We start from the raw sequence: 24,919 nt of genomic DNA, 5'->3' as shown, positions 1-24,919 counted from the left end.
TGTGTGTGTGTGAGAGAAAAGAGAGAGGGAGAATGGAGTGCTGTGTTCACTATCAACAGGGAAGTGGTGAATTACACCATTGTGCTCTCATTACAGCCACTTTTGTGTAGAAGGTGGCAGCTGTTAATCTTGGCACACGGCTAGAGCCCTTGGATTATCACATGAGTACACACATGCATGCACACACGCGCGCACACACACTCACACACTCACACACACACACACACACACACACACACACACACACACACACACAGAGAGACACAGAGTATGTGGCTCCGATAAGCTGGCCAGTAGCCTTTAAATTCATGAAGCAGCTACTGTTCCTCATTGTTTTGAATAGCTATCAGTTCTTGTCTCTCCCTTTGACTCCTCTCATGCTCCTCTTTTGTTGCATTTGTGATAGTAGTTCCCTTTACCATCCAAAACAGAAAGCCTATTGAGTCGACCTACTCTGTCATGGGACAGATGAAATCTCCATGACTCTACTGACCCTGTTGTGACTCACTGTACTGTACTATTCGAGGCTGTGAGGATATGAAGTGATGTCTAAAACCACTAATTTCTCCTTTGAACCCTTGTTGTTATGTTGCTTTGCTGTCATGCTTAACCTCTTCCATTTCTTCTTTCTCTGTGTTTATGTCCGTCTCTGTCTTCCTTCAGTTGGGATGTCCTGATTCAGTCCTCTGTGCCCAGAGAGCGGTGTGCTGATGGGACCTGCTGCGCCACCATGAGCTTACAAGATGGCGGCTGCAGCTACGCCAGCAGCGCCAACATGGCCACAGCAAGTGGCAGCATGCGGCGGCGCCTGGAGGACCAGGAGTTCACTCTGCGCGTCTATCCAGGCACCCTGGCAGAGGGCACCATCTACTGCCCCGTCACTGCACGCAAGAACACCACAGCTGCTGAAGCCATCGAGTGCCTCATTGAACGGTTGCGCCTGGATCGTACCAAATGCTACGTGTTGGCTGAGGTGAAGGAGTTTGGTGGGGAGGAATGGATCCTGAACCCCAGCGACTGCCCTGTTCAGAGGATGATGTTGTGGCCGCGGAGCGCCCTGGAGAACCGCAGTGGCCTGGGCAGTGGCGATGACTACCGCTTCCTCCTGCGGGAGAAAAACCTGGATGGATCTATTCATTATGGCGGCAGCCTGCAGATGTGGCTGCGGGTGACTGAGGAGCGTCGGCGCTTGGTGGAACGGGGCTTCCTCCCCCAGCCTGCAGGGAGCGACCCTCCGTCCGACCTCTGTGCTCTCCCAGAGCTAACAGAGCGTGCCATTTTGGAAAGCCTTCGTGCACGTTTCCGCCAGGAGAAGATCTACACTTATATTGGGAGTATTCTTATTGTGATTAACCCCTTCCAGTTCCTGCCAATCTACAATCCTAAATATGTTAAATTGTATGACAACCACAGACTGGGGAAGCTGGAGCCCCACATTTATGCTGTGGCAGATGTGGCATATCATGCCATGCTACAGCGACGTAAGAACCAGTGCATAGTTATTTCTGGTGAAAGTGGGTCTGGGAAGACCCAGAGCACCAACTTTCTCATTCATCACCTCACTGCACTCAGCCAGAAGGGATTCGCCAGCGGGGTAGAGCAGATCATCCTGGGAGCGGGGCCTGTGTTGGAGGTAAGGATCTCACCTGACAGCGCTAGCAGTGTTGAACAAATGGTTCTACTCATGTTTGTCTGTGGGTTTGTCAGCAAATGGTTCAAAATCCTAATAGACCATTCTGACAATGGAACAGATGACTTGATTTTGGTGGTTTAGATCGGCATATTTTTTTAAATTGGACTTGTATTGAGCGAGTGCGCTGCATTTGGCAGCAGCAAAACAGGGCTGCAATGTATTCCTTTGCGGGCAATTGTGCATCATCAAAGTACGTCCACTAAAGTGCTTGTTTTTGCAAGGTTCAGATTGTTAATTTAAGTGTCTGACAGCATTATGGAAAGGATCCCCCAAAAAACTAACTAATCGAGGCAGAGGTAGACCAGCAACTCTCGTGTTCTGTGAGGTAAATTACTGTTTCTGTCAAGGGAACAACTTCCAAATTGTTGTGTCCATAGATTGTGTCACATAGAAAACAAAAACATAGGGTCCAGGTTGGGAAAATAGGGTCCAGGTTGAAAAACACCGAAGTTACCCCACCCAAGTAGTTCAGTCTGAGATGTCTGTTTCGTGACAGAGATGACTGTTTTGGCGGTGGAGTCAGTCTTGTAGCTTGATTGTTCAGATAGCTTTTGAAGGTTATTTATATCTATAAAGTGTGGACCTATGAAATGAAAGGTGTTTTATAGCAAGACCAAGACGGAGACTGTATGGCCTTGAGAACAAGTCTGGTTGTAGTGCTTTAGCCATTGGAGCCTCCTAAATTTAGGACTGAAGTATTCTGCTGTAATTGTCCTGCGTTTAACAAATCAAACTAATGTAGTACAGCTACATACTATAGCAGCGAGCTCAAGACACGCTGAATCTGAATCACATGTTGTGAATTAGACACCTTAGTTGTAGAAAGGAAGTGACAAAAGCCTGATGAAATCTGAAGTGAAGTCTGCAGGTCATTTCTCTGCCGTTTGAACGTCGGCTTATGAGACTAGGCATGAAATGGATTATAGAAATGTCCTTCTGAAACTTGAATTGTCTCGACGTGCAGGGAAACTGTATTTAGCCCCGGCTTTGACATATGACTATATATTATTTGACCCAGAAACTGGGTTTTCTACCGAGTCCAATCTCAGCATTGACGGAAAAAATCCTAATGGAATGTTGCCTAATCTGGATTCTGGATGTCGCCCTGGATTATAAATCAATAAAGGATTATGGATTATGGAATTTCATTGGGAATTTCATGTTTTGGGAAGGTATATTCAAGGGCAACATGCTCTCTTCAGCCTTATAAATATTACACTGTGAGCTCTGTGCCTCCCAATAGTTTGTTGTTTTCTGGCAGCCATTTTGTTCTGCAGCGCACAGCTTCCTGTCAGGACGTATGGGGATATCATGTCAACAGGCAGCTGTGCACGTTGAAGCCATGTGCGTCCCATGTGGTCTGTACAGTAAAACGAGGCAGTTGTACGGTCAGTTGGATGTACGCTTTGTCATCTGGAAATCATGAATCACCTTTTAGACCTCCTCACTGCTTCCGGGGAAGAAACTTGGAACTGCAGCTGCTTTCGTGTCACTTTTCTTACATAAAGAACAAATGGCCTCTGTAAAAGTTTTATTTAAAATTTCCTGTAGAATAGAAGCTTTGGAGTCACAGAGTTTTAATGTGACCACTGCTTTATAAAATGCCACACATCCTAAGAATCTCTTGCAAAATAACAAACATGGGATGTGTCATGTGTCAAAAATGTGTAACATGACATGTAGCTTCAACACAAAGCTGTGGTTGAACTGTCACGCGTGCATAGTTCTCTACAGGTGATGATTTGATGCTGGTCACTGAATACCTGTCAGAGCTTAGATGCGAGAGGTGACAGCACTGGGAGGGCTGAAAGGCCTGTTTTGATAATAACTCAGATAGAGGAACATTACTCTCTAGAGGAACTAGATACTAGTTGCTGGCTTGTGTGTTGTGTGTGGGAGTATGACTGTGTCCCGTGTTATCACTTCCCTATCACCTGTCTGACCAAGGTGTGAGAGAAAAAGTGCACAGTTTAAATGTCACAGAGAGGGAGTTATAAAGACAGGAAAATTCCATCTTTGATTTTACATTTTGGAAAATGTGTCTATTGAGTTTGTGGGAATGAGAGTTAGATGAGAATATCAACACCATTCTCCTATCTGTACACCAAACATACTTTAAGATTGCAGCCAGAGCTGGTTAGCTTAGCATAAAGACTGGAAACAGGGGGTAGCAGTCACTCTGGCTCTGTTTGAAGATTGCAAAATCAACCTACCAGCACCTGCAAAAACACAAAATTTATGTGCAATAAGAGCAAAGTCTCCATTAGTAGCCTGGCAACTACTCCCAGGTAAGAAATAACCCCCGTCGTCTTTACACTTAAGTTTTTGTACAGATTAAACAAAAGAGTTATAACATGTTAATTTGTGCTGGTAGGCAGATTCTGTTGCCTTTGGACAGAACCAGGCTAAATGTTTCTCTCTTTCGGTCTTTATGTTAAGCTAAGATAACAGGCTGCTGGTGGTACCTTCATATTTAGTGTACAGACATGAGAGTGGTATGAATCTGATCATCTTCTGTAACTCTTGGCAAGAAAGCGAATAAAATTGCCGTTTGAGTGGAATTTGCAGCATTATTTGATAGAATTATTTACATTTGACACAGACTGTGTTTATCTATTGTATGGAATAATCACCAAAGACATGCAGCAAGTAAAGGTAATTAGATTCTCATTACCAAGAACCAGAAACTACAATTTTGTATTTTTGCCATGTATATTTAAAAAGCTGCATTTATTAATTGGATAATCTGATAATGAGAAAGAAACGTAACCATACATGCCGGAGTGACTACATCCCACTGTATCAACTTGTGACTGTAAACATCTAAACCTAAACATTAACTGTTTTCCTGTGTGCTGTAGCTCTCCTAACACTCCCCAGCAGCTGAACATGACGTCCTATATATGCACCGTTTGCATCCCATGACCAACAGCTGGAGGCAGAGACATTACGAACTGCTGTAAATGCCCCTGGGGCCTACCGAGTTTCTTTGGGAAGCAGCTCTCTGGAGCAAAAAGTTTTACCATCAGCCAAGAAACAAGGCTGCTCAGTTGATCCTGCCGAATTCTTTGGTTTCCACAAGTTGTAATGCCAATTACAGAACCATTTGCTTCGGTCAGAAGCCGCCCCTGCTTCACTGAAGCTTTGTGAAAGTCAGGCTAAAAATATGAGGTCAGCAAGGCCTTATTAGATGGATTTCAAATCCATGCCAGTCTTCAATAAGTATTAAAAATTGGGCCAATTTGTTTGTTCTCTTCTGTATTCAGTTATGTCAGCTCCATTTTTATCTTCCTGTATGAAGCTACATACTCTATGGTCCCTCCATCTATATGCTGACCCAGAAAATGTTGAACAGAGCATTACTTTGATACCTAAGCGTGAATTTCAAATTGCAATACCTTAGACTACTTCTCACATTACTGTAAGATGTGGCTTACAGTAGGAGAGAGCGGGTTGCCCGTTAATCGGAAGGTTGGCGGTTCAGTCCCCGGCTGCATGTCGAAGTGTCCTTGGGCAAGATACTGAACTCCGAATTGGCTGTTCCACCAGTGTATGAATGTGTGTGAATGGTGAATGCAGATGTAGTGTAAAAGCGCTTTGAGTGGTTGAAAAGACTCGAAAGACGCTATACAAATACGGAGCCTTTACAGTATTACTTATTGACTGTAGTAATTTATTCACATTACAATTAGTCTATCTATTTTTATAATTTTTAAAAGTCACTAATTTCTGCTCTTCCAATGTGATAATTATTTGCTTTTTTGGTTTTACATCGTTATAAACTGAATATCATTGGGTTTCGGACTGTTGCTTAGACGAAACCTGCCATTTGAAGATGTCATGTTGGGTTCTGAGAAATTATGATGTGCAAGTTTTTTTTGGATTTGAAGTGAAACAAATGGCCTTACAAGTCCAGATACCACACCTGAGACTTTATAGCTGAGAAGAAGTACAAAGGAATCTAAACTTGTGCATGTGCTTACATCATGATAATGGTTTTATTTGCTTTACAGTTTAAAAAAAGAAACAAAGAACTGAAAACAATGCCTTACAAGATAGACAACCAAGAGAGAAACAAAGTAATGTGAGAAAATGAAGAGAACTGTGGTACACCAGGAATGTACTTATGTGGCACATGTTACCAGAAAACAAGGACTGTTTGTGTCAACTAGCTAAAACTGAATTTGTGTCAACAAGCAAAGGACTCTGAAATAAGCAGTAGACGTCCACACTTTGACATTAACTCTGTACCAATGTCAAAAAAGGTCTGGAATAAAAAGGAAAACTTTTCTCGAGATGAACTATGTCTTTCTGGCAGGAGATGCTGTGGTTGGACCTTGATTTGAGAACATTTGTGTAAATGCCTGTAGACTCAGATAAGTCATTCTTTTTGGATTCGTTTAAGAAGCTTACTGCCAGCTGCATGAATGGTGGGAGGGAGGGGAACCTGCAGGCGAGTGAAATATTACTTTTTAAACCTTGTTCTTTACAAACATTTAAAATCAGTTATTTTGAAGTCTGCTTTCCGAATTTGATTGACAAAATTTAAACGTGATAATTTGATTTTAAATAGCACCATGGGGTGTGCTTTGAGGCAAAATCAATAAAAGATTTACTTTCCTCAGATTTTTCCTCTCAGTTTTACCTCTCAACAGTGAAAGCTTCTTTCTGCTCCGGGGAAATAAAAAAAAAATAAGCTTTAGGGAGTGTAAAAGGAAAATGGAAAAGCTTGATCTAACCTTAAGTTTCTTTCCTGGCACTTCTGCGCCTCTGCATCTCCTCCCTGTTTGTCCCTCTGAGTTTAGCAGAGTGGCCATCAGCCCAGCGCTTCACATCGCGTTACTGTGAAGTACAAGGTCAAGAGCATGGCAGGCAAAGGCTATTTTAGTCATTCATTGAGCCACTGTGGAGTACTCTCCCTCCTGCACACACAGGAGACACAAGCAAATACTTTATATGCACAAGATAACTCACAAAAAAAGCTCTTAGCACAAAATGTAACTGGCAAACAGACTGACTTAGTGTTTACAGTTTTAAAGCCTTAAAGGGGCTATATGTAAATTTTCATTGCCTTATTGTCAGTGGGCTCAAAACTCACACAGAAATGAAGCACACGCCTGTTTTCTCCGTTGCTTGCATCAGCCACTATTCTGCTTTTAATGTGAGGTCTCCGGGTCTGATTCAGCCCTGTGCGCGCTCCCGAGCCTCTCTCAGACTACAGCGACAACACGGCAGCTAACGACATGCAGCCCACTAACACCATGAAACAACCGGCTCACAGCAAAACACAGGCTTCACGTAAGGAAGAAACAACAGTAAAGGTTTATGTGCTGAAGCCCATCAGACCAAACAGGTTCAGATGATGTCGAGTAAGAACAAAGTGAGCATTAGTAAAGACAGAGAAAGTCACGTTAGCTCGCCGGCTAACACCGAGCAGTTGCTAATGTTATCTGGTGCAAAGTTATATAACGTTAGCTTTCCACATTACTTCACCAACTAACGCCACCCATGTTACTATCATGTGTACCACTGTTGATTTAGCATGCAAGAAAGTATGTAACAGCAAAAAGCAAATGTGGAGTGATTTGTTTACTAAAGGTAGCCTATATTGATGCAACCAGGAGCAGCCAGCTAACGCTACAGTAGCTCGGACCTGCCGCTGTTTTCTTCATAACGTTCAGTTTATGTTTCTTGTAGTTTTACCAATACTCAGGTACACAGCTTCTCCACCTCTCAGTCGCTGTAACTAACGTGACCCACATAACATAAAACACTGCAACAAAACGGTCACAACAACCCAGAGGAAGGAAGAGCCATCCACTAAAACTAGTTACAGTAAAGTTACTGACTGTGGTCTGACTTTTATAAAGTGTGACACAGTCTTGTTATAATATTCAGTCCAGCTAACTAACAGTTTCATTATCATCCAGTAACGTTACATGTAGCTGTGCTGACATTGCTGAGCCTCCGGTGACAGATTCACAGATAGTAAAGATAGTTACTGAAAGCAGCAGGCGAGCTGACGATGTAGCACATCGGCTAAATGCAGTAAATGTACCGTGATCATGTAACGAGCATGGATTAGTCCAACCTGCAGCTGATAAAAATATTACTGTAACGTTGCAGTGGGAGTTTACCTGAGTTCATGACTTCAAGCGAGCATGCGTACGAGCACACGCCTGGTTGCAGTCTTAGAACCGTACCGCTAATGGCCACTGGAAACTACATAATGCCCCTTTAAAATTGAGTGGATGGTAGAAATGTTCAGTAACATGCACAGGGTTGGGGACTAACGGATTACATGTAACGGTGTTACGTAATCAGGATACAAAAAAAAGTAACGTAATCGTAAAAATAGCAAAAACGTAAAAATAGACGTAATCAGATTGCAGGTACATTTTGTAAAATCAGGGATTACTCATAGGGATTACTTTAAGTACAAAATTTCCATGCAACGGAAAACGCAGTGCTATTTGCCTTTGTGTATGTTTGTTATATACAGTCTTTGGGATATGTTTGTGTTTCTGTAAAAACCCAAAGCAAGGGATGGACGTGTAGCAGACATTGATTGGCGTTTACAGTCACCAGTAGCGCCGAATGCGTGTTTACGCCCCCACCCCGTCGTGCAGACCCTGTGCGGACTAGTTCCAGCTGTCAGTGAGTGAACACGGCAGCTGGACTAGGACTGAACATAGTCTCTGAGACCGACAGAGGCCAGTTTGACCACTGGGAATACAGTACCGAGGTGGTTTTCTTGCCGGGTTTTGCTCTCGGCACCCCTGGGATGAGTAAGCTAATAGAACCGCTAGCAGCACGGCTAACCGACTGAGCTAACCAGCCATAGATTCAGGCAGATAGGCTACAGTTAGCGGTTTAGCAAAAAGTAAAGCTTTCCATCAGAAAGCTCTGTGTAAGTCATCTCAATACTGGATTTCCTGTTGGTCTCTGAGGCTGTTCGATCCTGTTCATGTCGAGTTCCCTGGGAGTCTGCTGAGCGAGGTTTCGTTGCCTGCTCGCCCGGCTATGGTTCCCAATCCAGGGCTCCCAGTACGGGTATGAGCTAATCTGACCAGTAATTGCACAGCTAATTGAGCTAATAACAGCAGCTAGGTAGCTGTTAAGTAACTTCAGCAACAAGTAAAGCTATCTGTCCATCAGGAAACTCTGTGAATCACAGTGTTGAGGCAGAGCAGCAGGGGGACATCAGAGAGAAAACTAGAATATATTTTCTCCATATTTCACCAAAATCAGTAAAAAAATCAAATTCAGTGAAAAAAGTTGTTTTTGTACAGTATTCAATGAGGCCTGGTCCCAGAAACTCTATGCTTCAGCTGTATATTGAGAAATATTTTCTATTGGCAAAGAAACCCTGACTTTATGTTATTAGTTTTGGTTTTATGCTTTCAGTCCAAAGTCTTTCACTGACCGTTTGTTGTTAACTATGAGGTCTAACTGCTGTGTGTGCATAAGCTGTTTCCGTCCACATGATCATTTTATTTCTGATTCAATTAAGTTACTACTTTGTAAAACATGTGACAATTTAGTGAAAAAAATGGAGGAAACTTGAAGGAACAACAAGCTAAAATGCTAAAGCAGGTATTTGTAATTAGGGCTGGGTGCTAATTTAGCATTATTTTGTATTGACAAATGCATAATCTATATAATAATAATAATAATAATAATAATAGTGCTGCAAGGAGCAATTATTTTCATAATCGATTAATCTGCCACAATTCATTGTTTGGTCTACAAATAGTAAAAATTCCTGTTAAAATGTCCAAGCTGATATTTTCAAATTGCTTGTTTTGTCTGACAACCTGTCCAAAATTCTAAAATTTTCAATTTACTATCACATTAGAGAAAGAAAAGCAGCAAATCCACACAGTTGCTGAAGCTGAAGCTACAACATGTTTGGTACTAACTATAACTATAGTTGCTTATTCATTGTCAATTGACCAATTGATAAATGGACTAATAATTTCAGCATGACTTTTTAATATCCTGATATTGATTTTAGCCGTAATACCATATATAATATGTAATTTTTTAAGAGCATCCTTACCCCCGGTGCATACACATCCACACACACAGACTTACACGTACAGGCACCCAACTTAACTCTATTCACCTTCACCAGACTTCTCTTCTGTGTGTGTGTGTGTGTGTGTGTGTGTGAGAGAGAGAGAGAGTGGCTTTAAAGGAACAACACAAAAGTCTTATGTTCCATTAAACAATTTCAGCATTGAGCTGACTCACTGTGACTGAGCACATAGAGGTTTATTGTCTTGAGTGAAGACCCTCAGCTCTTGATAGACATGTCGGCTGCTGCAGGGATCAGTCTTGTGACCTTTTGGCCACACTGCAGCCTTTGTAGCCACTGGGCCACTATGGAACACTTCTCAGAAATACAGTGGTGCAGCCACATGGCAAACAGTGATGGTCAGCATTACATCATGCCAGTGGTATCATGTAACAATTCTCTATATGCTCTGATAGCTCTCTGGTATCATTTCTTGCGATGAAAAAGCCTTTAATAACGGACCGCAGATGGCCTGTAAGTGCATTTGTGTGTAATTTAAGCTGTGTTCAGAGCCAGGCGACAGTAGAGATATGACTGTACAGCAGGATAGCGCTGATGGGAAGACAGCTGGCAGGCTGATGGGAAGGACTGTGGTCGTTGTTGTGCAGTCAGGTGATGTCAGATGCTTCTTTTTTTGTCCCCAGCCTCAACATTGCACCATATTGAGTTTCAGACAACTAAATTTGATTATTCATGATCAGACTTACAGGAGATTTTACTGTGATTAAAGGATAACTGGTGTTTTATTCATATTGTCAACAAATCCCATAAAAAGACCAAAGCCAACAATGAACTGATCTCACTAACAAGTATTGTTTTTGTAGTTAAAGCCTTGGCAGTCTGTGGGTCTGACAAAACTAACCTGCATGAGACTATGGAGGTTTGTGTCACATGACCCGATTCATCTCTTTATTGACTTAGAACTACATAGAAATGGGAACAGCATATAAAGTTATTTTAGAATATATACAATAATCTATAGAAGTCTTCTATAGCTCAAACAGCTCAGACATTATATCAGGCTGGATGTGGTGGTGAAAATGAACATCCTTGACATCATGTTGGATCATCAACAATGAAGAAAGCTTTCTGAATCGTCCAGGGAAGATGAGTCAGGAAGTAGACACATTTACTTCATCCTTGTTTTTGATGTAGGCCGGACTGTCTTACACACAGACTCATAAATCTGAACCAAAAAGAAAATGGTATGTCTATCCAGAAACCTCACGAAGAACAGCCATTATTTACCTCCTAATGTTTGGTAACAACATTAAATAAATGATTTAAGGTCTTGTCTACTTCAAGGACATTTTGAAAGGTCCGCAGCTTTTGTTGGACACGTTGGCTACAGTATGCATAAGCCTTTCTAACCAGTAAATGCTAGAGAAATCTTGAACACCAAATGACCCTGAGAATTAACTATGAGATAATGATTAAAATAGGTTTCACATCTTTTCTCATTTGTGGAGTCATTGTTGGTGATAGTCATTTGTTGTCGGCAGCTTTAACTTGCTTCAGACACGACTATAGGTGAACCGTGTTCTTGTAAGAGAAGTTTATATCCGTGCCTCAAATCCACCCGAAGACCGACATAGACTTTGAGACTGACCCCAGCCGTGTGGTGCTGTGTCTGGGTTAGACAGACTGAGGGTTCCTGTGGGGCCGTGAGGGCCAGATTGAAGCCTGCCTTTTATTCTGATGGTGTTGCCAGCAGACCTGCCTGCCTGCTGCATTAGCAGCAGAGAAGACCCCCCCTCACCAGATGGTTCCCATCCAGATGTCCCCCCTGCTCTTAACCAGGCCCTCAGGGACATGGCCTGTCTCCTGTGGCTGATAGATGGCTCCAGGTAGTGCTTTGGCCCTCTGGTTTCCAAAGGCCTGTGTATCATTAAGCGTGAGTATGTAAGGGCTTGAAAAGCTGCCTAGCACCACATACCCTCGGATTGGAGACAGCCACTCACTTTAAAGCTTTAAATCCTATGTAGCCTGTGCATGTAGACACACTTACTGTACAGTAACACAGCCGCTGTGGGTGAACCCACTGAACCTGGCAGACCAAATGAAAGCTGTAATGCCTGTGACAAGGCTGGCAGTTTGGCAAAAGAAGCATGCATTACAGCACCTTAGCTCGAGGCATGTGTGTGTTGTAGGGGAGCTGCTTTTATTCCCACTTGAATGAGGGCAACACTGCTCTGCACGGTCTCCACTGCTCTGTGTTATTATGATTTTTTGAGTGTGGTGCTAACCTCTGTGCAGAGGAGAGGTGCCTGTCAGAACGTGTTAGCAGTCAGCTCTCCCAGCAGCAGGGGAATAGGAGACGTTCACCCACGACTGAGTATGTCCTTGGTCTTTAAATCACAATGTGACTTCCAAAAGCTCTCTGCTATCAGGACTTGCCTCTGCTGGTTTTATTGCACAGCACATTACACTGTAGGTCTGTGCATGAGGGATTGCCTCCCTCAGTGAATGGTCACATCAGCTCTCATTCATCTTTCGCAGATGCTTAAGTTATAACATGGCTGTTGGACAGAAGATGCCACTCACCTTTGATTTAATAATAACCAACTTCAGGTAGAACGTTGATCAAATCTCTGTTTCTGTGGAGAACTTCCTACTTTGTATTGTCATAGTAGTTCCTCAGCAGACTACTTTTGTGCGTTTCAAGAGCTTCTTTAAATCCCAGCTTTTCTCCAGCAGCAGTAGAATGAGTCTTGCTTTCATTACATATGGCTTAACAATAGCCGCTGCCTCTACCTCAGACAGCCGAGCGTTGGCTAGCTGTCTTGGGTGTGTGATGGCTAATCATATATCCCACCTCAGGCCCTTTATGTTCCTGTTAGCACTTCCATCCCTATAATCCATGTCCTCTGGGCAGCGAGCACTCTTCGATGCGCTCCCAAACATCTGTTCGCTGGATTATCCTCATCTCCTTTTCATTCAGTCTTTCTCTGGAGCATTCTCGCTTTCCTCTCTCAGGAAGCTCAGTACAGTGCGCATTTATCCCCGCAGACAGCTGTACACAGTGTGCTCGAATGCTCTGTGGTCATATAGCTGACCTGGACAAGGTTCAGCATGAGATCAGCGGCCAAGTTTTCTGCTCTCGCTGCTCCTCTCTGCAGCCCGGGAAATAATTTTCTGCTGTTTCATCAGTCTTAATTTGTCTAAGTTACTTATCGTACGCATTATATTCTCACAGTTTCTTTGAGCAATGTTTTAATAGTTCTCTCATGTAAAAGATGCTGTCTCTGAGCTGACCCATCAAGCAAAGTATTTCCACATTCACACGATATGAAGTGTCCATCAAGATGGACTCACATTGTTGTGAAATTATATATGATATTAATATAATATTGACTGGTTCCTTTGTGAAATCATTATTTCAGATTCATATTCAGATTTTAATGATTCAAGGTCATGGTTGCATAGTATGGAGTGCAAACATGTACAGTGCAATAATGTCAAAACAACGGCACCAGGCAGAAACTAAGTGCATCATGTTTTACTCAAACAAAGGTCGAACATTCTTCAAGAGTACAGTTTTTGGCTTATCCTACTGCAATAACAAAATTAATTTAAACTTAGATTGTCAGTTATAATTATTAGTTATTATCATTTATATTTTTCAATGACCTTGGGGAAATCTGGTGGTGCTAACCCTGAAGTTGTAAAGATACTCTTTTGTGGTGAAACGATGCAGTGGCAGGCTGACAATCATGGCAGATTCAAGTAAGAGATAAGACATTGAGTTATGTGGCATCTGTGTGATCACTATGCAGTTTTAATTGACTCCCAGAGGTTTTACATTTTTCTCTCAGGTTGGAATGCATCAGTCCATCAAATCAAATTAACTTCACTTCTTGCCTTATAGTAAAATAAAAGCATGATAAGCTAGATTTTCTGGTATAAATGGGTATTACAACTTTAATATAGTAAATTATGTCTCTTTATTTTGTGCAGTGACCTCTGTCACTTTCCTGCCAACTCCACACTACTCCACCCACTAGATTTATTTAGTGAAAGGCTTGCGACAGGAAATTGACAGTCCAAATGGGCCTGATTCAATCTGAGCCTGCTTGCGTGGTGTCACAGCAATCAGACACAGATGAGATTACAGACATTAGGAGTTGTAGTTGGACACAACGCCATCTGGGATGATGGGAGCAATTGAACAAACTAGATCTGCAGTAGTGATCTTGTCTATTTGAACCTGTGAACTAGACTGACGAACTGAATCTAATCTAAGGGTGGTCTGTTTTAATTTGCGTTATTAGTATCTGTATTTTTCATCTTCAAAGTGTTTTTTAGGATTGTTTAGAATTTCATCCTCATTCCTAGAAAGCGTTCAGTATTTAAATTTACATCTTTACTGTTTTTCCTTCCTCATTTGGTCTCTAACACGCACAAACCAGCATGTTACTCATTACCTTTTCTCTCTGTATTCAGCGGTTGTGATCCACCCTTTGAAGAGTTATTTAAAGCTTCTAAAGAAAACAAATTCAGCTTTTGTTTGTGAGTTTCTGGGGATGGTTTGCCTCTAGTCTAATTGGTAGCCTTTGTGCATGACAGCAGCATATGGTGTTGCACAGAGAGATTTTAGAAATTATGTAAAATAACATTTTCCAAATTGGTGCGCATCACATGTGGAAGTTTTAAACCATAGCCATGCTGTAAATAGCATTTTCAAAATGTGATTACAAAGCACTTTACAAAAGCTGTGCAATAATCATTAATGTTTCACAGTTTTTATTTTATTGGTTTTGGAACATAAGGTCAAACCTGTGCCATTAAAGTCTGTAACAGAATTTACAAGCCACAGGCCCCTGGTTGATTACTGGAAAGTAAGCATACAGTGTGATCAATAAATCAGCTGCTGAGCTGAATCAGACACATCCTGATACCACTTATGTGCGCTAAATATGTAGCTGGAGCAAGCAGTCGGTTACCTTAGTTCCAGGAAGTCACTGCTTCTGGCCGAGAATTAGTCTGACATAAAACAAGAACATGTTTTAATTAATTACTGAGCTTTAGAGGTGCTAGGAGGTGGAATCTGTTCCATTTAATAATTTCTAATATCGGCTGACCCACAGACTGACCGAACAACAAATAAATTCAACAGCAACATCTCTTTTCAGTGTCCGTGTAACTCTGAATAATCTGTAGAAAATGCTATAAACTGTTTTTATAAGGACCTTTTCATCAGTAGAAAATAGTTCCAGTGAAAACTGTTTCCAGTGACATCTGTTTGTAAAGAAAGAGCAGTAACAGTAGGTTGTTGAGATAGTTAATTGCAATCATAACTGTGCATTTAGTTAAATTGCACACTCAGTTAAGTAGGTTTTGGTTCAACTGCCGTGCAAGTTGAGTAATAGTCATGTTATCAGATTGGCATGATGTTATTTTGATGCTAGTGTGCTTCTGTCTTTGTTTGTGAGCATCATTGTGCGTCTCTGTGTATCTGGATCACTGAAAAGATCTTCAGACAAAACCAGTTTTAGTCTTTGTACGCTTTCACAAAACATAACTTTACACATGAAGCACCTGAACATGAAGCCTCATCCTTCAGGCTTCAGCAGGTCTGTGTTGAAAGCACTTAAATAAAATAGACCCCGCCTCCCTCACTCACCAAAGAAGTACCGTCACGTTCAGTCTAGCCATTGAAAGAAGCAAAGCAGGCTGTTGTGGGTAAATGATGATGAATGGATGAATGGTGCAGATGTGCTATTGAGAGTGGCCCGCTGAGTGTGTGGGTGGGTGAATGAAAAGGCCGGGAGTGGCTGGAGGAAGTTTAAACATGTTCCCAGTAGAGCTGCTGTTCCCAGACTGAACCTGACAGGTGATTGTACACACCTGTTTGTGTGTGTTGGACTGTGCCATCGCTGTATTTGATGCTCTGTACATACAAAGCTGCTTTGTGTGGTAGTGTGTATATCTGTACCACCCCTTCTTATACCTACAGCTAATTTACCATCTTTCTCTTTTCTTTCATGTATTTATGCTTCCACTTACTAATCCCTCTATAGTTCTTCTACTTACATAAATCTGTCCTAGCTTTGCTCACAAGTTCCTCTACCTTTTTCTATGGATGATGCAAGAAAAGCTACTGCCACTATTGTATCGCTCAGCAAAATGAGATGTACATTTAGTTAAACAAATGTTAAGGTCTCAGAATAACTTTTAGTCTCTGTTGCATAGTACTGAAATAAATTATATTATTGCATTAGTCACAAGGATAAAAAAACAGTGGAGCAATCTGTACAATCTGTAGCTGTTTTGTACTCCTTAAAAAGAAAAGTTTGGAACCCTGTGATTGTGGACTGATGATGTTGTTTCCATTTGTTGTATTATCCTCCGTGTACTCTATTTGTTCTGTTCTGATCTATATCCCGTTCTCTGCTGGTGCAATGACCTGATTTCACCCATGGGGATCATTTAATAATCTAATAGACCATAACAGCATAGCTGACTAACACTACTGCTGAGATAAATTCTAAGTTTCTTTGTTTCCGGTATCAAAAGAAAATTCCTGCAAGCTGTAGTTTGATAGATATCATGAGTTATGTGTTACATTTTGGTGATTAGCATCTACAATCTGCAATAACCACTACAGAGTGTTGGTGTAGAAGTCAGGAGAAAGTTCAATCCAAAACACTGGACTGAAGTTGTGATCGAGTTTCAGTCAAAACTCCAGTCAGGTGTTTTGGATTGAGCGCACTGAAGACTTTATTATACCTCAGTGATTATTACAGGCTGCTGCAGTGCTACTAGGAGAATTGGGAGCAGTGGAAATTAGTTGTAAACACAACATTGGCATAGGATCATGTACCTTTTTTTTAAGCTGATACAGCAATCAGTTTCCTATTTACACATCCAGTAGTTTCGGAGCAACATTAGCATTTATTTGGAGTCATGTTTGTGTCCACTTCAAGAATATTAAGCATGCTATTAATTCACTCTCTTTTAGCTCTGTTTGCCTGAGGGAAATATCTGGCTCTAAATGCTCCATTATGTTCAGAAACTGGTCACTAAATGTGCCTGTCTGCCATTTGGGGTTGAGTAGATGTGTACAGAGGGTTTTTAGAGATTGTTTTTACTGAAAACAGCTGCCCGCTGCAGATTCAGCTAATAATTCACTGTAGATTAATCTCTACGAGTGACCACTTTCACACTGTCAAATGGTTCTCACATTGTCATTTGATGCATTGTGATCAAAATATCGATAAAAGCTGCTTTAAAGACAAAATATTTATTTACTGCCTGGCTTATTATTCCTGTTGATTGCTTTTCTACACTGCATGCATGCACAACGTCTCTGAAAATAGTTACATTTTAAACAGGAAACAGATCAGCAGAATCTTATGAAGACTTACAATGAACATTTTCTATAATAACCTTAACATTATGCAGCCTATTTAACAAACTGTCTCATTGTGCATATTGCTTGACCTGATTGTTGTAAGTCTAGTAATGTCTTTGCAATACCCAGCCAAGTACAATGTTATAACTGATTCGAGTTGAAGGGTAAAACTGTATAAAATACGTCTGTGGTGTACAGTATAGATGTTCTGCTGTGCCATTCGCTATGTCTCGCAACAGCCATGCAGAGATGAAAGCGCTCTGTTGCAGGTCCCTGCCTCCCTGCCTTCATCTTCTCTCCATCCCACCCACCCCACTAGGGCACCCGGGGCACACGGGGAGGATGGAGATAAAAAGAAAGGGGGAGGAAAGAAATAGGAGAGTGTAGGAAGAGAGGAGGAGGATGAAATCCTTGATTAAATAATAGAGAGTGAGAGAGTCATTTTCAAGCAAGCAAGCTCCCAAGTGCCCCAGTTTCGGGGGTTTAGTGAAATTGAGATGATGCTGGTAATGCTGACAGATTTTGATCTTCTTGAAGGCCGTCTCTGCAGTCCTCAGAAGTAAAGCAGCGCAGCAGAAACGCTTCCTCCAGGGGCAAAGCAATTCTCTTGCCATATCCACTCGCCTCTCTGCCCCTTAGCAGCTTGTTCACCTTGTAAACAAAGAATAAAGAAGTGTGTCTGAGTACCCTTAGAGCTCTGACTTCCGTAAAGATCCTTTTTAAGGTGTTTAATAGTCCAAGTCAGCTGCAGTCTGCGCCGTTTACCGCTTCCTCCCAGTAAACACTAAACAACCCCTACTTCATCCTAACAACAGTGGCACTCACAGCACTCTTGGGCCATAGGTCAAGGAGGATGACAGAAGAGTGTTGCTTTAAAGTTGCTGGATGTCACTCACAGTGCAAAAATGTGCATGGTGTTCATTTTAAGAAAATATAAAACTTCTGCTGATGCAGAAATTCCACATGGGTAAATACTGATCGATGAAGCGAACACATCTTTTCTTCTCAGTAACCATTTTTAAATGTGAACGCTCACATTTATAATGTGAGCTCAACCAAATTAAGTCTAATGTCAAATTTGTTAACAAAAACTGTGACAAAATATTCATTTAACACCCGGAGACAAGACATTGATGTGATAAAACAGACTTTATGAAACAAAAACTGCGACTTAATCTCCAGATGATTTTGTTGATGATAAAAGAGTAAATCTTTATCTGTCAATGCAAAAATATTTTGTTTTGTTAAAGTTGTTTCTTTTTGTAAAGTTGATATAAATGCTGTGATATTGATTTCAGCCATAATACCCTGTCTGTATCTTAACCATAGTAATGTGTGACCATCATTAGATTTCTTGTATTGACAGCTCCCCTCCATTAGCTGATGGGCCAAACTACAAAGTACATATCAAATAGTTTTCCCAAAGAAGGTTTCTGTCATTTTAGGTAGTTCCTATCATGCTGATGTACGCTAAAGTGTTTTCTGATGTTTGTTGTTCTGTTGTTTGATGCTATAAAAAGGGGGCTTCACTTCATGATTGACAGCTGAGCTCTGCTTGATTGAGTCGACCGGGTTTATGTATAATACAGAGCCTAAGTCCCCTTCCAGTTGACCACCATGTGACCTTATTTTGGAAAAAATATGTACCGTAGTCAACGGCAGGAGACAGCTTATTTTTTCATCCCATTAGAATTGTGCCCTAAATTACACATATGGTGTTAAGTTGCAGTTTGTTGTAAAACAGTAAAGTAATTTAGTTTTGTGTGAAAACCGTTCAATGAACTACATCTCTCGTCTCGCACAATATACGTCACCAACATGTTAACGCAGTAATACTATCTAACGTTTATTGCTTGGTTGCTACTAGCTGGGTAACTTAGCTATGTTCCATGCAGAAATGCATCTCTCCTGATGTGTTTAATCCAATGACTCTCAGTCTTTTCATCACATCATCTTCTCATGCAAGTTATTTGACGTTAGCTTCAGTCATTGAGAGAAACAGTTATGACGGCACATACGCGACTTTTGGGTTTATGGTTTCACAGTCTTATACTTCAAAGTTTTTCATCAAACGGCAACTTTCTTGACTTTCAAATGTGTATTTTAAATTGGCCATCATCATCATATGTGTAATTCAGGGCACAATTCAAATGAAATCAAAACATTTGTTGTCTCTTGCCATTGACTATCATACATATTTATTCTGAAGTAAGGTCCCATGGTGGTCCACGAGAAGGGGAGAAATTTAGGCTCCTGTTAAGACCTGGTTACAGCACCACTGCTCAGAGATTTTAGATATCCGTGACATGGGTCGAGTGCTCCTCCACATCCATCTTACTAAGTTCATGGTTTTTACTGTCACTGCACCATTATAGCTCAGTTGTTTGTTAACAGCCGCTCGGCTGATCCTGTGGCGTAGCTTTTGTTGTCATGGTAAATGTGGATTTACTTTAAATGAACACTGTGAGTTTGTTGTGAAGATTGGGGTTTTTGCTCTGTTCCTCTGAGTGTGTGTTTGTTTGTGTGAGTGTATAGTATATGTGTGTTGTTTTGGGATTACATGCGGTGAGTGCTCTAGTGGCCTGTTGTGCTGTTCACTTTGGCGCTGTGCATTTCTGCGGCATCGGTGGCTGCTGCTTGATGTAAAAATACCTCATGCTGTTTCTATCGTCCTGAAGTCTGAAACACATCAAGTCAGTGGAGGAGGCAGGAAGAGATAAGATAGAGAGCAGACAATGAAGATGATGATGCTTGGAAGTCGGGGAGAAATTTAGAAGTGAAGGCAGCCAAAAGGGGCAAAGGACAGAAAGAAAAAGAGGCGTAGAGCGGACTATTATTATAAAAATTTGAGAGGTAAAGAAAAAAGACTAATTGTTGCTCAGTTTCCAGAGAAGAGCTCCTGCTCATTTTCAGAAAGACAAAGAGGAAATAGAGCAGTCTCACAGGAAGACAAGAGTGTCTCTCTTTAAATGGCTTTACCTCCTTCCGATGTTTCATTTCTCCAACAGAGATAAGACAGGGGGAAATGCCATGCTCCTTTATTGAATTAGTTTGCCAAATCCACTGTTCATACAGAGCACTTATTCAACTTCCCCACTCTTCCTTGCCCTGGCACTTAAACAATACCCCCTCCGTGAGTAGAGAGATCTAACAATAATTCTACAAAACCTGCCATATTGGCTCTTAACCTGCCGTTCACTGAGTTATGACCAGTAAGGTGATTGTCAGGTAGAACTGTAGTTATATAGGGTGTGGACATGGAAATGGCCAAACTGGAAACTGTACTTATTAGCCAAAATAGCTATAAATCCACCATGTTTATCTCATAAATTTGGAAGCTGTATTTTTGAAGAGGGAGTGAGCTCTCCTCCAGAAGGATTTGACCTGAATATGGAAAGCTGCACAGCTTAAAGCTACTATTTCTAGTGTGTAGTCTTAAAGCTAATGCCTTTAGCTTTGCTTGTGGCACGGATGACAATGTTGGTCGGTCGGTCTACAACTTTGGGATCCATATATACCCTTACAAAATGTCATGACAATCCATCCAATAGTTGGAAGATATTTCAGTCTGGACGAGAGGACCATGGTGATCCCCTGATGTTCCCGGTGGTGCAACCGTGAGGTTAACATTTTTGTTTTTTGGTGAAATGTCTCGACAACTATTGGATGGATTGCGATGAAATCTGGTTCAGATATTAATTTCCCATGATGAATTATATTGTCATAATCAAGGCAACGTTTTACTGTAGTTCACTATTCTTTCAACCAGTAACATTGCATCATTATTTTAACCAAGCAAAAGTTTATTTTCAAAGGTCCCAAGTTTGATGCTTAAAAAGGTCAATGTGACCATATTGCAACCACACCTGCTCAGATGTAATCAGCCCCTCCTTACCTCACTTGCTGATTCACACCCAGTTTCTTTATTATAATTTGAACATCAACGTTTACCGACTAAAACATACTTGTTCATTTATGTTGTCAGCAGACCGAAGAGTGAGAAATTATAACCGTGGAACAGTTACATGAAGTATAAGTGGAAGCCATGCTAGCTGCCAGTTACATCCACACTACAAGTATCTGTACTGCAAAGTGTGTATAATTTTCCCCTTCAATCAGGTCAGTGAGGTGGTGAAGGCAGTCCCGTTGCTGATGAAATGGGTTGGGCATTTGAAGACAGACATGAATGATAGCGACCAGATACGGCAGAGTGATGTGATTCGGTGGTAAGAGTGTGATGTGAGGTTCTTATTGTAGAAATGAGGCTGGAGCCCACAACCGAAGATAGAGGATGACTCTGCTGTTCTGACTAAAGTGGCAATCTTTCCCTCTCATCATGTCTGACCTTTCACACACAAACAGTCCTGACAAGATTGATGAGGTTTTTTGCGCTACTCTATCTCTGTCTCACAAGACTGCAGCAGATTTTGTAGCTGTGGCCCTTTTTAATGTATCCTGTCTTTGCAAAAGTGTTCCATCATTCCTTGAATGATTTCTCAGCATTTTTGCTCAATACCCCGCTTTCACTTCTCTCCGTATTCACTGAGAAACCGTATTGTAGATGTTTGTTTTATTTTAACTAAGGTGTAACCTTTCTTGTTAGATTTATCTGAGCTCTTGAGCTCTTGGTGACAGAGAGAGCAAGTAAGTCAACATTTTAAGGTAAATGTAATGCTAAGAGGGTAAGTCACACAGGGAAATGGGAAATAGTAAAGTGAAACTTATTTAGGGAACAATTTAGAGCCGAATGCAGGTCGAGATCGAGAAGGAGAAAAAAAAAAAAAAAAAAAAAAAAAAAGTTAAACAAGGAGTCATAAGAGAGTCCAATCACACTTTTTAAGATTTAGGTTACGTTTGGACCAACTTGAGGCCTGTGTGAAAAAACGCATGCCTATCATTAATTTGAATGCACCCAGTCTGCCAGTACAGTGAGGGTTCCCCAAAAACATTACCCAGGCTGAACTTTTGCAGCAATGCAACATGGCCTATTACATATATGCAAGCATGCATTCCCGGTAGATGACTTTGTATCGTGAACGCCGTATTTCTGCTGTTAAATAAGGTCAAATAATTGATAACTTTCCAGAGCTGTTAACTCTTGTCACTGAGTATTCTAAACTGTTGTACTACACTTCATCACACACACCCCCATCACTGCAGAACCCTGTGGTGTTTTAAGGCAGGGCTGTTTTTGGTCTGAATGCGCTCTAAGGCCAGAGTGATTGTGTGTGAGATTGTTTGTGTACTACATACAGTATCTGTAAATATCTGTAGTACATGTCCGAGTTACTCTTTACATGTGTTCAATGTTTTATGTGACAGAGATGTTGCATAAGAGCCTGAATCCCCATTTGTATATTTTATAACCAGTAGTACTTTGAGACTGCACTGCTGACAAGGAAATAAAACAGGCCTGCTTAACTGAGTTAATGAAGGAAATTTAGGAGTGTAGTGGAGGAGGAAAAGGGGAGAGAGAGAGAGAGAGAGAGAGAGAGAGGAAACGCCTGAGGTTGTAACTAATGTTCCCTTCCCCTGCAAAACCCCCAGTAAACAAAGCAAAAGCATGTACACACAAACACATGTACAAATATTACAAGTCTATACATACCACATGATTTCCCCTCACTGAATGTAACATACAATTGCAGAAATTGCTGCTGTCACGAGAAAAAAGCAATGTTATTCTAAAGAGGTTTGACCCTGAGGAACAGTGGTAGAGCGGTGGTGTTTGTCTTGTTTTTAAATTTTGTATAAATGTCAATGTTTTAATTAATTTTAATAAAGTTTGTTTACTTAAAACATTTCTTTACACGTGTTCTATGGGTATTTGAATACCTTTATATTAAACAGAAAGACGGAGACGTTTCTCAAATCAAATGGGACCAAATAATCGTTAAATAACAAAACAAAAATATCATACTTTAAGAAATCATAAAAAATCTTAAATGCAAGTTTTCCAGCTAATGACAACTGCAAACTCGGATGGTGCTCAAAAGATACTGTTGTGCAATGCAGTAACAGGAAAATTTGACATTTGGTAGCACATATACAGCTCTTTACAGCCTCTTTAAATAGTCTTATATTCTCATACACACTATAAACCTCTAAGTGAAACCTTTGTCGCGCGCAAGCATCGTGTCTCACACATGCACAAACTCACACACTACATCACGACTTGCAAACATAAATGCACTGCACAGACAAACACGCAGCACGACACGCACACACACACACACACTCCTCCCACCCAAATCCCCAAATTAATCATCTCTCACTGCTGCACACACACACACACACACACACACACACACACACACACACACACACACACACACACACACACACACACACACTTACTGTACACACTGCAGCGTGTAGGAGTCCAGCTCTCAAGGGATTAACACTTCAACACGCTCAGTCTTGGGATTTTCCCACACCACCTCGCACCCTGAGTTACACTTTCTGTCAGTCACACCGCGCTGCGTTACAGGCTCGCCGCCAGCTCTGAACATACTCCCAGAAATTCTCAGGATTTGCCAAACACTGCAGTGCTGTGGTGTGTCTCAGCACTGGATTGAAGCAAAGGTGGTTTGGGGTCGAGTAGGCGTCTTAATGTTTGTTGAAAGGTGTATATTTTTCTTTGAAGGCTGTTTTTTAATTTTTTTTATTGGAGGGCTTGTAGCAGATGTTGAAGCACAACTTGCTAACGGCTACCCTGGCAGAGGCAGACAACATGATGCTAGGGTTCCAGGCTTGGCGCTCAGTGGAAAGGATTTGTGATCTATTTTGCAAATGGCACCTGCAGTCTCCAATTTTTAATAATAAAGGTTTACTGATCACGGGGAGACCGGTCAACTACTCTCAGTGGGAAAAGGGAGGTATACAGTTTTTGGGCGACATTTTTGGCTTAGTTGGTTTGCGCTCCTTTCAAGACATCAAAAATTGCTTCAATCTAGTAGGCACTTCCTCCTTTTTTAACTTACAGCTGAGAGCAGCTCTTAAATCACACGGTGTACCTTGGCAGCACCCGCTGCCTATACATCCACTTCATGAGCTGATTGTTACTAAAAGAGCTATGAGGGGAATGGTATCGACTCTATACCTATACTTGCTTGAGGCAACCTACAAAACGCTCCCAGTAGACAGGATATGGAGGGGCAATGTCCCCAGACTGGATCAGGATTTTGACTGTGACATGGTGTGGGCCAATATCAAACTTGCCTCTCGAAATCCTGACCAATCCATTATAATTTCATACACAGGAAGCTGCATTTTATGAAAGTTATCAACTCGGGGGGAACACGGGGGCAGCAGGTGACCTGCAACCACAGATCCAGACTCCACAGCTCCAGAGCCAGAAAACCTGCAGGAAGTGATAGGAGAGAGGAGAGAGACGAGAAAGCACAAGACTACCAGAAAGGGGAGAAGTTGTGTTAGTAACATGCAATAATGGGATGAGGTTGCATACAGAGGGAGAGAAAGTAGAGGAGAGAGGAGCTCAGTGCATCATGGGAAATCCCCCGGCAGTCTAGGCCTATAGCAGCATAACTAAGGGATGGTTCAGGACTACCTGAGCCAGCCCTAACTATAAGCTTTATCAAAGAGGAAAGTCTTAAGCCTACTCTTAAATGTGGAGATGGTGTCTGCCTCCTGAACCCAAACTGGAACCTGGTTCCACAGGAGAGGAGCTTGATAGCTGAACGCTCTGGCTCCTAGTCTACTTTTGGAGACTCTAGGAACCACAAGTAACCCTGCATTCTGGGAGCGCAGTGCTCTGGTGGGGTAGTAAGGT

At 41.5% G+C, this 24,919-nt stretch overlaps 1 protein-coding gene across 3 annotated transcripts in view; it reads left to right on the top strand.

The window, feature by feature from the left end:
* LOC123961384 (unconventional myosin-IXAa-like) overlaps positions 1-24,919 on the top strand; it is a 153,894-nt gene that overhangs the window by 32,603 nt on the left and 96,372 nt on the right. For all 3 annotated transcript variants that reach the window (XM_046036730.1, XM_046036728.1, XM_046036729.1), the window contains exon 2: positions 664-1,633. In XM_046036730.1, coding sequence (XP_045892686.1) covers positions 731-1,633 — 903 coding nt within the window. In that variant the 5' untranslated portion in view covers positions 664-730. The remainder of the gene's footprint in view (positions 1-663; positions 1,634-24,919) is intronic.

The sequence above is a fragment of the Micropterus dolomieu genome, linkage group LG22 (genome assembly GCF_021292245.1).
Source record: "Micropterus dolomieu isolate WLL.071019.BEF.003 ecotype Adirondacks linkage group LG22, ASM2129224v1, whole genome shotgun sequence".
NCBI classification, from domain to species: Eukaryota; Metazoa; Chordata; class Actinopteri; order Centrarchiformes; family Centrarchidae; genus Micropterus; species Micropterus dolomieu.
Note: the sequence above shows the minus strand (reverse complement) of the source record. Positions and strands in the feature narration are given on the sequence as shown.